General features: G+C 40.6%; 1 protein-coding gene across 2 annotated transcripts in view; it reads left to right on the forward strand.

Moving 5' to 3' along the window:
- The window catches only part of KCNQ5 (potassium voltage-gated channel subfamily Q member 5), a 576,742-nt gene that overhangs the window by 538,516 nt on the left and 21,213 nt on the right, over nt 1-17,013 (forward strand). For both annotated transcript variants that reach the window (XM_034962369.3, XM_003809536.5), the window contains one exon: nt 9,215-9,323. In XM_034962369.3, the coding sequence (XP_034818260.1) occupies nt 9,215-9,323 (109 nt within the window). The remainder of the gene's footprint in view (nt 1-9,214; nt 9,324-17,013) is intronic.

A 17,013-nucleotide genomic window follows, 5' to 3' on the forward strand; every position in this document is an offset into this window, starting at 1 on the left:
TCCTGTATCACCAATTTATCAAAGGATTTTTAAATTGTTTTTCTGTTTTTTATGATGTAGTCATTTACTGCTGTCTTGTGAGGCACGTATGTTGTCTCAAATTGCTCCTCTGCAAAATATATCAGCAGCACCAAGGAACACAGGATGGCGGATTAGCCAAACACACTGCTCAGCTCTGGCTGAGGGAGACCAGGAGATGTCATTTTTCTACCTACAACCAGTGGTCTTTGCCCTTGGCTATACATCGCATTCTTCCAGAGAGCTGGGAACTCCAACGCCTGGGTCCTAGCCTTTGGTTTCTAATGTTATTGGTCTTGAGAGCATCCTCATTATTGGGATTTTTTTTTAACACTCCCCAAATGATTTTAATGTGCAGCCAAGGTTGAAACCCACTGTAATCATTCCATCAAGAAATGCAAAGAAGATATCCAAAAGAAAAGAAGTCAATATATTGAAGAGATATCTGTACTTCCATTTTTATTGCAACACTATTCACAATATCCAAAATATGGACTTAACCTAAGTGCCCGTCAGTGAATGAATAAAGAAAATGTGGTATAGATACACAATGAAATATTATTCATCCATTAAAAAGAATGAAATCCTGTCATTTGCAGCAACATGGATAGGACTGGAGGCCATTATGTTAAGTGAAATGGGCCAGGCACAGAAAGAAATAGATCATATGTGCTCATTCATATGTGGGACCGAAAAAAGTGGATCTCATGAAGACAGAGCTTAGACTGGTGGTTACCAGAGGCTGGGAAGAGAAGTTGGAAATTGGAAGAATGGGAATGAAGAGAGGTTAATTAATGGCTACAGTCTGATAGAAGAAATCAGTCCTAGCGTTTGATAGGTCAGTAGGGTGACTATAGTTTACAGTAATCTGTTGTATATTTCAAATAGCTCAAATAGCTAGAAAAGAATAATTCAAATGTTTCTAGCATAAAGAAAAGACAGATATTTAAGATGATGGATAGCCCAAGTACACTGACTTGATCTTTACAAGTTTTATGAATGTAATAAATTATCACATGTACTCCAAAAAAATGTACATCTATGTATCAATGAAAAATAGAATTATTTTTAAAAAGAAATGCAGAAAGAATCTAATCCGTAAAAGAAGGTGACTAAGCAAAAGAACTAGAAACTACCTGTCCTTCTTCCATAAATACCTTCAATTTGATGGTAAAATTTCATAGTGGAAATAGAAATATGGTTTTTGGACACAGCAGAAGTTTCCAAAATGGTCTTCTTTACCATCCTCTCTCTTCATCATCTCAAGTCCAAGTGGTCCTTTCCAAACAGTATAGAAAGTAGCAATTAGTAGTTTTTCAAAATTCAAAATTTGGCTTAGATCTTTTTATTTTATTTTTATTTATTTATTTATTTAGAGATGGAGTTTCACTCTTGTCACCCAGACTAGAGTGCAATGGTGCGATCTTGGCTCACTGCAACCTCCTTCTCCCACGTTCAAGCAATTCTCCTGCCTCAGCCTCCCAAGTAGCTGGGATCACAGGTGCCTACCACCATGCCCAGCTAATTTTTTTTTTTTTTTTTTGTATTTTTAGTAGAGGTGGGGTTTCACCATGTTGGCCAGGCTAGTCTCGAACTCCTGATCTCAGGTGATCCACCTGCCTCGGCCTCTGAAAGTGCTGGGATTACAGGCGTGAGCCGCCGCACCCAGCCAGCTTAGCTCTTTTTAAATGTCAGGGAACAGAGTACTTGAAAGCAAATCCTGAACACTGCTAATCAATAGGAAACAGGAAAGGCTTGGGGAAGATAAACAGTTGTATTTTATATTTATTTTTCTCCCTAATGCCAAGCATGGACCATTCATGGGGCTAGATCTGCCAGGGAGGATCCCAAGAGGATCCCTCACAGAGAGCAGGACTTTGGGGAGGACCTTATTCCATTGGCATTTTGCCCTTTTCTGAGTAGGTTTTGACTAGGTGCTCACATGAGTTCACGGTCCCATAACCTACATCTCCCAAAATACCAGGACAGAGAGGCAAATGTGTAGTTGGAGAACAGAGGGCCAGCCTCAGCTGGAAATATAGCCCCTCCTAAGTACCTTAGCATTCAGAGGGGTTTAAGCCCCTAGGAGTAATAAGAAAGACATTTAATGTGTTACTAACTTCACTGGAAATAAAATTGACAACTCAAGATATAGCAGGTCCACAAATAAAATTGTTTCCTTCATCATGGTTTTGTTAGATGGATGAGGAAAAGAAATTGGTTCTTGGCTGGACCACTGTCTGTGTGGAGTTGGCACATCCTCCTCAGGCCTGCATGCGTTTTCTGCAGGTTCTCTGGTTTCCTCCCATATCCCAAAGCTGTGCACTGAAGTTCATTGACATGTCTAAATGATCCTCATCTGAGTGAGTGTGGGTGTGTGTGTGAGCATGCTCTGCTCTGAGATGTGCCCTGTCCATGGCTGTTAGCTGCCTTGTGCCCTCTGCTGCCAGGATGGGCTCCAGCCACCCTCAACCCTGGACTGAAATAAGTGGGTTGGAAAATAAATGAATGAATGAATGAATACAAATTATTGTAAAATCAAAATGTGTCAGACCAGACTCAGTGGCTCACACCTGTAATTCCACAATTTGGGAGGCCTAAGTGGGAGGATCATTTGAGATCAGGAGTTCAAGACCAGCCTGGGCAACATAACAAGACCTCTCCATCTCTGCAAAGAATTAAAAAATAAAAATAAAAACTAGCCAGACATGGTGACCTGTGCCTGTAGTCCTAGCTACTAGGGATGCTAAGGAGGAAGGATAACTTGAGACCAGGAGTGAAGTTGCAGTTACCTATGATCACACCACTGCACTCTAGCCTAGGCAACAGAGGGAGACGCTGTCTCAAAAAATATATAATAATCAATAACCATACATCTGGTAGTAAAATGAGTTTGGTTAAAAATAACTAAATAGGCCAGGCATGGTGGCTCACACCTGTAATCCTAACACTTTGGGAGGTCGAGGCCGGTGGATCACCTGAGGTCAGGAGTTCAAGGCCAGCCTGGCCAACATGGCGAAACCCCGTCTCTACTAAAAATACAAAAAATTAGCTGGGCATGGTGGCAGGCACCCGTAATCCCAGCTACTTGGGAAGCTGAGGCAGAAGAATCGCTTGAACCCGGGGGGCGGAGGTTGCAGTGAGCCAAGATCACGCCACTTCACTCCAGCCTGGGCTAAAGAGCAAGACTCTGTCTCAAAAATAAAATAAATAAATAAGTAAATAAAAAATAGCATACAATAATCATACAAATACACAACAATTGATGCAGTAGGAAAGCACTCAGCAAGCCCACCAATATTTGCTCTTGTTTTTTTAACTGTATAGTGGTAGGAGGTGCCCCTTCTAATTTTCGCTATGCAATCATTTATCCTTTGATTTAACCTCCCGCCATTATGACCACTGTCACTCACTGATTAACCAAAAATTAGGTAAATAATTATCTTACTTGTTTTTATTAATCTTTCTTAAATGTATATGTAGCTCACATTTGTTTCAGTGTTTAATATTGTGTTTTGTGTCTTTATGTAGAAATTTGGTGACGTTTTTGTGACCAGAAATATGCCATAGGACTTTAACTCTTCTTTAGATCAAATAGCTATGGTAAAATCATTTTCATTATATGTGATTTCACTTAAAGTCACAATTTCCAAGAACCTACCGAAGACATTAAGTGAGGACTTGGTGTACTTATGAAGCAGAAAGACAGCATCTTGCTCATTTTTGTAGCTTTGAAGCAAGAAAAAAAAATTCCCTAATTCACTCCTGCCTCAACACATGCCAGCAAAGATATATTTCCTATTCATTTGCTCTAACTACACCTACCCAAAAAAAAGCAGGATTGAGTGTTTAATTTATGGCTTAAACAATCAAGTTATAAAGTGCTGTATAAAACTGCACAATCAGATGCATTTGAGTATAATGTAATTGATGACCGACTCTCATCCTCTGTCCAGCCCTGTTCCTAAACAGGATGAGTCTCTTATTGGAGTACAGGATGTTGATGGGGAGTGCAACATTAGGCTGGGAGGTAATGTCTTGTAATCATTTGGGATGTTCGCAGGTTCATTTATGTGTGAACAATATAGTTTCACTATCTTTACTTTTGTGCTTATTGTGACAGTAAACATCTGCTGAAAGAAAGTTTTCCATTAACCTCAAAATTAAAGGACTCTATATTTTATGCTATTTCATTATTTGGACCTGCATTATCATATTATGGCTGGTTATACAGTGTTTTCAAATACAGAAATTATTAATATAGGCTTGCAGGATCTGTCTTGTAACCACTCCAGTGTTCCCCAACTTTCTGAGATATGAGAAGAGACTAAGATAGAAGTACCTCTCATTCAGTTTCAGATGAGGGAAAGCAGTCATATGCCTCTGTTTTGAAGGACAGCATAAAACACTCTGTGAATTCTGTACTGGGAATCTTTTTTTTTTTTAAGAGACTGGGTCTCACTCTGTTGCCCAGGCTGGAGTGAAGTAGTACAATCATAGCTAACTGTACCGTCGAACTCCTGGGCTGAAGCTATTCTCCCTCTTCAGCCTCCTGAGTAGCTTGAATGACTACAGGCATACACACCACCATGCCTGGCTTTTTAAATTTTTATTAATATTATTATTTGTAGAGACAGGGTTGCCCAGGCTCATATCAAACTCCTGGCCTTAAGCAATCCTCCTGCTCCAGCCTCCCAAAGTGCTGGGATTAAAGGAATGAACCACCATGCCCAGCTGTACTGGGACTCTTGATAAAGTTTGTTATTCAATATTTCCTTTGGGGAGCTAACATCTGGGCATCTCCCAGGGCTCTATAATAATGGCTGGTGGCTTCAGTTTTGTCAGCCACCCAGCCTGTATATGAGTCCTCTATTCCACCTGACCTTTCCACATCCCTTACACAACCCCCTTGAATTTCCAGGGTCTGTATATTTCCAAGGCTCCTTTGGGTGTGGCCTGGCCCAGCACATGGCCATGGTGACCACATTGCTCAAAATCAAATCTCCTCTGGATTTGATATGGGGTCCACACCATGCCAAGTGCACCAGCCCTGTGAAGAAAAATGTAATGCAGGAGATAGGAACCAGATACCAATAAGAGATACAAGAAGGGCAGCCCCATGTGGTGGTTCACGCCTGTAATCCCAGCACTTTGGGAGGCTGAGGTGGGCAGATCACCTGAGGTCAGGAGTTCGAGACCAGCCTGGCCAACATGGTGAAACCCCATCTCTACTAAATATTTAAAAATTAGCCGGGTGTGGTGGTGGGCACCTATAATCCCAGCTACTCGGGAGGCTGGGGCAGGAGAATTGCTTGAACCCGGGAGGCGGAGGTTGCAGTGAGCCGAGATTGTGCTACTACACTTGAGCCTGGGTGACTCCGTCTCAAAAAAAAGAAAAAAAGAGAGAGAGAAATACAAGAAGGGCAAATCTGGAAGCGGTCAGAGGTGAGGCTCAGGGTTAGACAGCTCCAGAACCCAACTGCTGGGGTTAAAGTTCTCATTCTGTCATTTATTCTCCAGGTGTCGTTCGGCAAGTTTCTTAGCCTTCTGTTCCTCACTTTCATAATCTATAAAACAAGAGGTAATGGTAAAACACACTCAGGCCGGGCGTGGTGGCTCACGCCTGTAATCCCAGCACTTTGGGAGGCCAAGGCAGGTGGATCACGAGGTCAGGAGATCGAGACCATCCTGGCTAACATGGTGAAACCCCGACTCTACTAAAAAAAATACAAAAAAAGTAGCTGGGCGTGGTGGCGGGCACCTGTAGTCCCAGCTACTTGGGAGGCTGAGGCAGGAGAATGGCGTGAACCTGGGAGGCGGAGCTTGCAGTGAGCCGAGATCATGCCACTGCACTTGAGCCTGGGTGACAGAGCGAGACTGTCTCAAAATTTAAAAAAAAAACTGCTTCATGGGGTTTTGATACAATTAATTAAAGTTCTTGGCACATAATTAGATTTCTCTAAAAAAAAAAAAAAAAACTCTTATTACTATCATCATCATTATTGTCCTGGAGTAAAGAATTGGAAGCCATTAGGGAAAGTTTTCCCAGCTGTATTCATTTCTTGGGCTGCCATCCCAAATTACCACAAATCAGGTGGCTTGAAAGCACAGAAGTGTATTATCTCACAGTACGGGAGTCCAGAAGTCTGAAATCATGGGCTCATTATGGTTGCTTCCTTCTGGAAGCTCTGTGGGAGAAACCATCCCCTGCCTCTCTCCTAACGATTGGTGGGGGCCAACAATCCCTGGTGTTCCTTAGCTTGTAGATGCATTACTCCAGTCTCTGCTTCCATCTTCTCTGTGTCCCTATGTCTTTGCCTTTTCTGTTTCATAAAGACATTTTTGCTGCATTTAGGGTCCCCGCCTAATCCAGTGTGATCTCATTTTGAACCTTACATAATTACATCTGCAAGACCTTTATTCCAACTAAGGTCATATTCCGATGTTCCACGTGGACATAAATCTTGGGGTGACTCTATTCATCCTACTACAGCAACTAAGAGCAGGTTACAATAAAATCAGAGAAACCATGAACAATTCCTGGAAAGAATGTCATCAAACCATGGGCACGATGTTTATGGGCTAAAAAGACTGTGTTGTGTGGGTGGTCAATCCAGCAAACTGGCTACCCTGAAGGTCATCACTGAGTCAGAACCAACTGTCAAACACAGAGTTAATCAATGTACTCTCATTCCAACTGGGGCAAATTTCTCTGGAGAAAACATGTATCTGACAGGAGCAGGCTGTACACATCAGGCAACACACACGTGTAGTGAGCTCTTTGCCCTGTCTCTCCTGACATATTGTAGTCACAATTTAACCCCAAACTCGTTCTGATACTGAGTAATGCAATGCAAAGGGCATGGGCTTTGGAGCCTCAGGGAACTGGATTCTAATGTCAGCCTCTGCAACTTACTAGCTCCGCTTGCCACCTTCATGGCCTCAGATGAGGTACTTACCCTCTCCAAGCCTTAATTTCTGCATCTGAAAATTGGTCATAATACCACTAACAACTTGTAAAGTTGCTCTAAGTATGAAAATTAATATATGCAGAAGCTGCACCTAAGTACCTGGTGTAAATTTCAATGAGCAGTTGCTATTTGTCTTAGTCTATTTGCACTACTATAAAAAACGCCTGAGACTGGATAACCAATAAAGACTAGAAATTTATTTCTCACGGTTCTGAAGGTTGGAAGTTCAAGATGGCACCTTGCTACTGAGTCTCCCAGAAGAGACAGATGCTATGTCCTCACATGGTAGAAAGACCAGAGGGTAGGAGGGCCTACCTAGTTCACTCCAGCCCTTCTATAAGGTCGCTAATCCCATTCATGAGGGCTCCACCCTCATAAATGAATCACCTCCTAAAGTTCCCACATCTTAATACTATCACACTGGTGATTAAGTTTCAACATATGAATACAGGAAGACAAATTTCAAAAAATAACACTATTATTATCATTATTGTGAGGTAGTAGTTTCATCTCTCTCCTACTAGGCTTAAAGGCAAGAAAGCCAAAGGGACCTCGAAGAAGAGCTGTGAAGATCCATGTGTCTACCTGTATCTCATCATCTCTTCCCACACCACCGCCTGCATTACAGCACAAAAGTAAACTGCATAAACACACAGTAAATATTCATTGATGTAAATGACACACAAACTGCATTACAAATATAAGCACTGCCTCAATGAATGAACCTCCAATAGCCTTTCAAAATTTGGAGCCCAACCAGGACAGCCCATGGCAAAGTCTTTTCCTTTCATGACTTAGCAAATGAACACTGCACAGAGCAAAGGCAACACAAAGTAGTATTAGTCCTCTAGTGTATGTCAACATTTAGAGAGGCTTGGACCATATAAAAATGGTATTTGGAGGCCAGGAGCAATGGCTCACCCCTGTAATCCCAGCACTTAGGGAGGCCAAGGCAGATGGGTCACTTGAGGCCAGTAGTTTGAGACCAGCCTGGCCAACATGGTGAAACCCCGTCTCTACTAAAAATACAAAAATTGGCTGAGTGTGGTGGTGTGGTCCTGTAATCCCAGCTACTTGCGGGGCTGAGGCATGAGAATTGCTTGAACCCAATAGGGGTGGTGGTTACAGGGTTACAGTGAGCCAAGATCGCACCACTGCACTCCAGCCTGGGCGACAAAACAAGACTTTTTCTCAAAAGCAAAAGGTATTTGGAGGCCACATAACTCCTCTTTCATGAGAGCATTTTTATTACTTTACTTTGTATTGCCAAAGTAATACATGTTCATTGGAGAAATGTTAGAAAATACAGGCAAGCAAAAACAATAAAATCATTCTTAATTTCAGATATGCAGAGTTTTTTTCTTTAACAATATACTGTGACACTTTCCCAGTCATTAGTCTTCAACATCATTTTTTAAAGTTTTCTAATATTCCATTATATAAACCTACCAATATTCATTTGACCTATCCTCCATCACAGGAATTTTAACTTCATTCTAATATTTTGTTACTGAAAACAGAAATGCAATGAAATGAGCTTATTCCTTATTTGCTTTACAAATTCATAATAATTTGGCATTTATTATAACCCTGCTGCCTTCCCCAAACATTTGCAATTAACCCAAAAGTAAATTTCCTTGGTTTACGAAAAACTGATTTTTTATCCAGTCTGAAAATCTGCCCTCAGCTTTGGCTGTATGATCTGAAGCAAGCTCTTTCCTGGCTGCCTGTATCCAGTAACTAATAAGTAGTCAGCATTCTTGGCTCCGGCTACTTAGCTTACTTGTTCAGGACATAAGGCTAATGGGGTCAATGTCATGGGATATGAGCTTGATATATACAGGCCAGTTAGTTACAAGTCCAAAAACTATTTCTGTAACTCCAGACAGCTGTCACTTAAAAGCTGGCTGTTAGTTTCCAAGGAACTGGGCAAAAGAGCATAGGTGGATCAACACAAATCCATCACCAGTACTGGAAAGATAATGTGTCGATAGCTTCATCTTGCCCGTAGAAAACAGTTCAGAAAAGTATTCATATTTAAAACTGGGGAGGCTGTAGAAAAAGAAGAAAGAATAATATTGGCAAGACAATTGGCTGACCTTATACATATCTTGGTTTATCAGCTTACTCTGTGAGTATCCCGCCATTTCCACGCGAGAAAAATTCAGCAACATGTTTCAAATTGCGGATGGTGGTGTTATTTAACTGGCAATATTGTCTTGCAGCTGACACAGCCCTTGGCACTGATGATGTATATGATGAAAAAGGATGCCAGTGTGATGTATCAGTGGAAGACCTCACCCCACCACTTAAAACTGTCATTCGAGCTATCAGGTTGGTGAAAATCTTGAACAACGTGATTCAGAGACATACTTACGATTAATTGAATTACTATGTTGCTAAGTTCTTTTTCTGCAGGTAAACATCCTGGAATAACCACTTTCCCTTTCCTATTCATCCATATGCCTATTGAATTGTGAAATATTTGTTTCTTAATACAAAATTCTGCTGTGTTCAACACAAGGAGTTATAAAACGTGGGTGGGATTTGAAAAGCCAGGTCATATTAGAGAGATTACACGAGTCTTGGCTTGTCATGTGTATTTGCTACTTTAAGGACATTTAGTTTATTGATGCAATTGCATTTTTAAATTATTTTTATGACTTGCTCCAATCTGTATTCTGTACAGAATTGTATATCAAAGAAAAGGCCTTGTAGGTTATTTCAAAATGGGTTGAGTTCTGAAAATGGGAAACCTAAAGTATTTTGCAGTGACTTAGTCTTATTATCTGAAATGTAATTGTTAAAGGCTGATCTTAATTTCCTTCCTCTACTGATGGCAGAGAGCTAAGAGAGTATACCTAGCAACTTAAATTTATCTTTTCCATGACCTTTCCCACCACACACACACACACACACACGCAATCAAGATCTGGACTAGATGAACTGCTGCACGCTCAGCTGGCCCAGTTTAACCCTTTTGGGAGAATTTGTATCTGTCAGGGAATGCTGAGTAACTATATTGCAAAAAAAAAGAAAAGAAAAGAAAAGAAATACCTCTGCCTGTTGGTGAAAAACTAGAAGAAAGTTAAAAATATCCAAACCAGGCCAGGTGCAGTGCCTCATGCCTGTAATCCCAGCACTTTCGGAGGCTGAGGGGGGCAGATCACTTGAGGTCAGGAGTTCAAGATAAGCCTGGCCAACTTGACGAAACCCTGTCTCTACTAAAAATACAAAAATTAGCTGGGTGTGATGGCGGGCACCTGTAATCCCAGATACTTGGGAGGCTGAGGCAGGAGACTCTCTTGAGCCCGGGAGATGGAGGTTGCAGTGAGCTGAAATCATGCCACTGCACTCCAGCCTGGGCAACAGAATGAGATTCTGCCTCCAAAAAATAAAATAAAATATCCAAACCAATTTAGCTATTCACCTGTTTGGTCTAATCTTGAATGTTAGCATGATTGATTACTTACTTCTGTTTTTAGTTGGTCATTTGGCATCATGTTAGACATTGATTTGCCCTATAGCTGAGAGTCACTGGGAAAGCAGAAATGAGTTCTAAAGATTTTCATAAATGTTTGTGGGGGCAAAGAAAATCATGGTGTGATGAAACTCCAGAAGATGTTTAAACACTATCTGTAGCAGCAGCCTAAAAAAAACCAAAAGTTCAGTTACTTCTCAATGGAACCCTCAAGTCACAAACCCTATGGGTGGAGAGATTATACCTTCCTATCTGGCCTGGACAGTCCCCAGATTATGCCTCTAGTCTCATCATAAGTGATAATGCTCCCATCTTTCTCAAAGTATCCCAGTTTGGACAATCAATTATATGGTCACCCTATCTCTAGTGAACCTAGAAGTCTTGGGTGATGTATAAGCCCAGATAACCCAGAATATGTAGTGAAATGATGTCTGAAGCCTTCAGTTAAAGGGATAGAGGATTTAGAACTGCACTGTCCAATATGATAACCACTGGCTACTTGAGGCTACTGAGGCTATTTAAATTTGAATTAATTAAAATGAAATACATTTTAAAATTTAGTTGATCAGTCGCACCATTCATATTTCAACTGTTCGATAGCCACAGGTGGCCAGTGGCTACTTCATTAGACAAAGAAACGAAAGATTTCCCATGTCACAGAAAATTTTATTGAACATTACTGGTCTAGAAGTCACCTTGAAATTTTTCACATGTTGAGTATATCCATAAAAGACCCTAAAGTAAAGGTGGGACAATTCAGTCCACGAATTAATCTGACTTGCAACAAGTATGGAAAATCTTATCTAGTGAGAGCAGATTAGGCTTCCTAAAAGTCATACTTAACCCAGTTTATGTCATTTCCCAAGACCTTCTGAAGCTTTCTGCTTTTGCTTTACAACCTATAAAAAGGATTGTGAGCTGCAAGAAAGAAAATGAAATAGGTTTATTCTGCTAGCTAAGCACTTCAGCAACAGCTTAAGATTTACTTTGTTATTCTTCTTGAAACTTGACTGATTTTTGTGAAGTCTTTGCAGAATTCCCTTGCTTTTCAGAATTCTTTCTTGGTTCTTATTTTTAATGGAACTTTACTATTTACATGTCTATCTTTTTGTGGATTCCTGACATTTTCTGCTTGCTGCATTGTGGTACCTGAGGGGGATGTTTTTCTCCTCCATATCCTGATTCTGCCTAGTGGTTTTTCATCACTTCTAAATTCCATTTCAAATTAACAGATTGTGTTGCTTGAACCCAGGAGGCAGATGCTGCGGTGAGCCAAGATTGTGCCACTGCACTTCACCCTGGGCAACAGAACAAGACTCTGTCTCAAAAATAAAAATAAAAATAAAGAGAATACAATTAAATTAACAGATTCTGTAAAAACCTAGTAGACACACTCAATAGCTTCATAACCTAATTGAAAATATTTTACTCATGGTGTACTTAATTTCTAAAGATACATAATTTAAAAACCAACTAATACAATTAGCAGCTCTAAAAAGAAGTTTGCAGGTATAAGTCCTAAATCTTATGCAGAAGGGTTCTTTTCCTAAGGTGTTTAATTATGTTCGTAAGTTCAACATCAGTTGCCGGAGGGTTTTTGCCAGAACATGCCCACCTCTTGCAGCTCCCCTGAAGCAGTATGTATACGTATATTACAGATTGCAGGTGTGAAACATCTATTATTCATCTCAAAATAGTAACTTTGGGCATTTTTCTTGTTATTTCTTAATTGTTAGAATATTTAATACGAATATTTAAATATGCCTTTTGTATTTCAGTAACTCTTGCAATAGTAGTTTTTCCTAGCAGCCAAATTAAAATGTGTAACAAAAAATATATATTCTACTGCAAGGATGACAGTATGGAAAATAATATTACTACCTTCACAAAGAGCAAAGTAAGAGTTCTTATTTTCAGTTATCAATATTTATTAAACATCTGCCATTTTCTAGAGATGACTAAGGGCACTCTCTGAATTTGTCTGGATTCTATTATCCAAATGCACTCTGACACTTTTTAAAAAATAAATAATGTCACTGTTCATGGTACATAGTAAAGAATTACTATTCTTAGACTATTTCCAAAATATGTCTTTTACTCAGAAGAAAACTTAGTTTTGTATATTTCTTCCAGAATTATCATAGATTTTTCTCAAAATATTATTTCAGGGAAATGCAAAAATGTGCTGGAAATGTGTTTTCAAACTCACCTTTAGGAGTGAAGATTGTACTTATTTTTAACAAAAGCCCCATATTTTAGTGATTCAGTTCAAACAGTGTTAAGTTTCTTTTTATCCACTCATAGAAATTAGTTCCTAAATGGAAAGATAAAATTAGCAGGAAAGTAAACAAACAAATGGATAGACTCTAGAGGATTCTACACACTCACATATACCTATTTCGTAGTAGATCACCCATTTTTCTATCACTGTCTTAAAAATATAGCCCATAAATTACCTAGATATGTTCCTTCAAAATGTCAAGTATCTGGCTAATTGGGACTATCTGAAGGTAACAGACTATTACTTTTCATGCTAGTACTTGGCTTTGTAGTCATTACATATATATACATGAATCTTGGGCAAAGTTTTACACAAAAATTAATATATGCTGTTTAAATTTAAAATAACAGGGCAGGCATGGTGGCTTATACCTGTAAACCCAGCAGTTTGGGAGGCTGAGTTGGGCAGATCATTTTAGCTCAGGAATTCAAGACCAGCCTGGGCAACATGGTGAAACCCTGTCTCTAAAGGAAAAAAAAAAAAAGAATGACACTAAAATAACAAATATTTGAAAGTCATATACAACTGCATATTTATGGAAGAGCCCCAGAATAATAACTTTTTAAAATATAACAGAAATTGTATTTATGTACTGAACAGGCAGGTAATTTATCAGATATGCACACCAATGCAACGTATAAGTACTGTGTAAAGGATTCACCATTTGGGGAAAGAGCTTTGTTAAAACAGTGCAATGCAAAGTTTACCTGCTTCTTACCAGTATTGTTTTCAATGAATTACTACATCTAGGATCAAGGCTACTCTTTTTTTTTTTTTTTTTCAATTTTTAAAACTACTTCAACAGATATAAAATTATCCTGTCAAATTGCTATTAAAAGTTTCTAAGCACTAATCTCTTCATGGATTGGTACCCAAGAGTTGGTGAAGCAGCTCTGGTCCTCAGATCACACTTTTAAGGCCACTCTTAATAAGATCCTCAGTGACAGTTGTTTTCCTGTCCGTTTGTTTTATACAACCATGTTTTATGTCAGTTGTCAAGAACTGAATCAAAATACTGTGAAACCTGTTCTTTTTGTGAATATCAACAAAACCACTGATGCAGATTATTCATTATTCTGAAGAGAAATGACCAAGACGCTAACGATTGTGTCTTGCTCTTACCGTCTCTTACTATCTCCATGCAATAATGGTCATGCCTGCTATGTTTCACTTTATGAAACCTTTTCTTTCCCAGGCCAGACTAGCCTTTTAGAGAATCAAATGAATACATGAATAAGGTCCAGGGTGAAAACTCAAAGAAGTCTTTAGTTGAAGCTGACAAACGACTTTACACTGGTACCATTGGCTAATTCTATCCCCTCCTCCCACCCTCCCTGAAGCTGCTAGGGAGAGGTAGTCCAAGAAACAGGACAGCTTCTGTACACCCTTGAGCAACTCATATTCCCTCTTCAAGCCTCTGTTTCCTCACTGGCAAACTGGGGATGGTAATGGTATTGACCTCATAGGGTTGTAGTAAGGAATGAATAAATGAATAAACATTTGCAAAGCACTTAGAACGGTATACACGGTCAGCACTATGTAAATGCTAATATTATTACCCTTGAGTTGTTTGGACTCCTTATGCCTTCCAGCATGCTACCTCCACTGCCCATCCTCTGCTCTGGGTCAGCCTTTTCCTTTCTGAGCTCCACCCGCTTCCATGATGAGTCACATGAGAAGAGCACTTTGTTCTGTCTTCTGAATCAGGGTGCTCCCATCTTCCAAAACATACACAGCCTCACCTGCTTGCATCTCCTTCACCTGGAAGCACTTGCCATTTTCCCCTTGAAGTTACCTTCCCACTACCTGGACTGAGAAATTACTCAGAGTTGGAAGAGCATTTTTTTTTTTTTGAAACAGAGTTTCACTCTTGTTGCCCAGGCTGGAGTGCAACGGCGCGATCTTGGCTCACTGCAACCTCCACCTCCCAGGTTCAAGCGATTCTCCTGCCTCAGCCTCCTGAGTAGCTGGGATTACAGACATGCACGACCATGACTGGCTAATTTTGTATTTTTAGTAGAGACAGGTTTTCTCCATGTTGGTCAGGCTGGTCTCGAACTCTCGACCTCAGGTGATCTGCCCCCCCCCCCCCTTGGCTTCCCAAAGTGCAGGGATTACAGACATGAGTCACTGCACCTGGTCTAGAAGAGCAATTTTTTCAACCATGAAGAGCAATCATGAGCCAATGTTCCAAGTAAATCTCACCTCTTTTCTCCTCAGGGTGAGCTTGCTGCCTTCCCAGGCACCCTCTGAAGAAGCAACAGGATAATGAAAGGGAGAAGTTAGCTCTTCCCTCTCCTTCCCTGACCCTTGTCGAAGCCTGACTATAGACTCTTTAAAAACTCTTCCCAGCATTCAGTGCATGCATTTGAAAAATAGGTCTTGAGCTTCAACTGTGCACCAGGCACAGAGATAAACGTTAACAAAAAAGATGGATCCCTGCTTAGAGTTGTGAGGAACTACCAGAAAAGTAGAGTCAATTACAATGCAGAGCAGCATATTACTACAGTGACAGGACGGTTTGGGCCAACCTATATCGGCACTTTTGGGGAAGGTGGCATTTGGGAAGACTCTAAAATAAAGAAAAGAAGAAATCTGGTAGATATGTAGGAACTAGCCAGGTTACTAAGGAGGATATAGAGGCTGGGCAGAGAGAACTGCAATTGCAAAGAAGCAGAAGTGAAGGTGGCATTAGAAAGCACGGGTGATGGTTGAAGGTGGAGGACAAGGATGAGGAGAGTAAGGCTGAAGAGAAGAGCAGGAACCATAAGAATGAGCAGGAATGTGGGGGATTCTAAGTACAGAAATGAATTTATCAGATCAGTGCATGATATGGTTTGGATCTGTGTCCTTGCCCAAATCTCATGTCGAACTGTAATCCCCAATGTCAGAGGAGGAGCCTGGTGGGAGGTGATTGGATCATGGGGGCGGATTTCCCCCTTGCTATTCTCATAATAGCAAGTGAGTTCTCATGAGATTGGTGGTTTTAAAGTGTGTAGCACCTCCCTCCCGCTTCTCTCTTTCTTCCTGCTGCTCCGGCCACATAAGAAGCCTGCTTCCCTTTTGCCATCCGCCATGATTTTAAGTTCCCTGATGCCTCCCCAGTCGTGCTTCCTGCACAGCCTGCAGAACCTTGAGCCAATGAAACCTCTTTTATTTATAAATTTTTCAGTCTCGGGTATTTCTTTACAGCAGTGCAACAACGGACTAACGCAGTGCTTCATTTGAAAACTTGGAAAGATGACTCTGATTGCAATGTAAGGAATGTATTGGAAAGAGAGAACTATTATTACAATACCTGGATCTGCTGGGGCCTGAGCTGGGCAGTCATGATGGAGAATAGTCAAGGATGGATTTCAGATAGGATTTGGATATTTACTGATTGGAGAGGATGGAGGGAAAGAACAGGAGGAATCAAGGATGGCATATCTGGAGGATGGTGAGACAGGCTGGCTTGAAGGGAGATGGTGCATTATTGTGAGTGTTGAGTTCAAGCAGTCACAGTAGGGCTCAGCAGGTAGGTGGATCTCTGGATCTGACACCCAGGAGAGCAGTCTGGAATATGGACAAATTTGGTAGCTGTCAGCACAGAGATAAATGGTTTGTGGAAGTCTCACCCCAGGGAGTAAAAAGAGAAGATGGTCAACACAGAAGTCTAAGGCTCACAAACAGGAGCTGCAAAAGTAAGAATGCTCTGAAGGAGATAGATTCAAACAGCCAGACAGATGGAAAACCAGGAGAGCGTGACAGAAGAGAAGCCAGAGGAAGAAAGTGTTTCAAGTAGGAGGCAGATGTCAACGCTGTTAAATGCTGCTAAGAGGTCAAAGAAGATAAAGAGTGAGAAGGTCCTTTGAAAGTGGCAACAAGGAGGTCATCTGTGACTTCGCAGAAAAATTCAGTAGAAGGAAAAGGGTTTGAAGCCAGATGGTAAATAGAACACTTTTTTAAATTACCAGAATCTTTCACTCTAATATGAACATAGATGAAGTGTCAAGAATTTCTTTGTAACTAGCAAAGGCTCATCAACTCTTCTAAAATAGCTCAGATCTGATCAGTGAACTGAAGAACCACTAATGACATTTCAGAGTTCCTGAGGTGGATATGCAAATCAGGCCTCACTGTTACCCGGGGTTGGGTGATAAAGTTTTTCAGTTTTCTTGCCCCTGTGTTATTCCTGTTCTGAAAGGCATGTATGGGACCATTATCTTGACCATCCCTAAAATGCAATCTCAGCTGTGAATCCTTCTTGCATCTCACTTCAT

Source organism: Pan paniscus, chromosome 5 (genome assembly GCF_029289425.2).
Source record: "Pan paniscus chromosome 5, NHGRI_mPanPan1-v2.0_pri, whole genome shotgun sequence".
Lineage (NCBI taxonomy): Eukaryota > Metazoa > Chordata > Mammalia > Primates > Hominidae > Pan > Pan paniscus.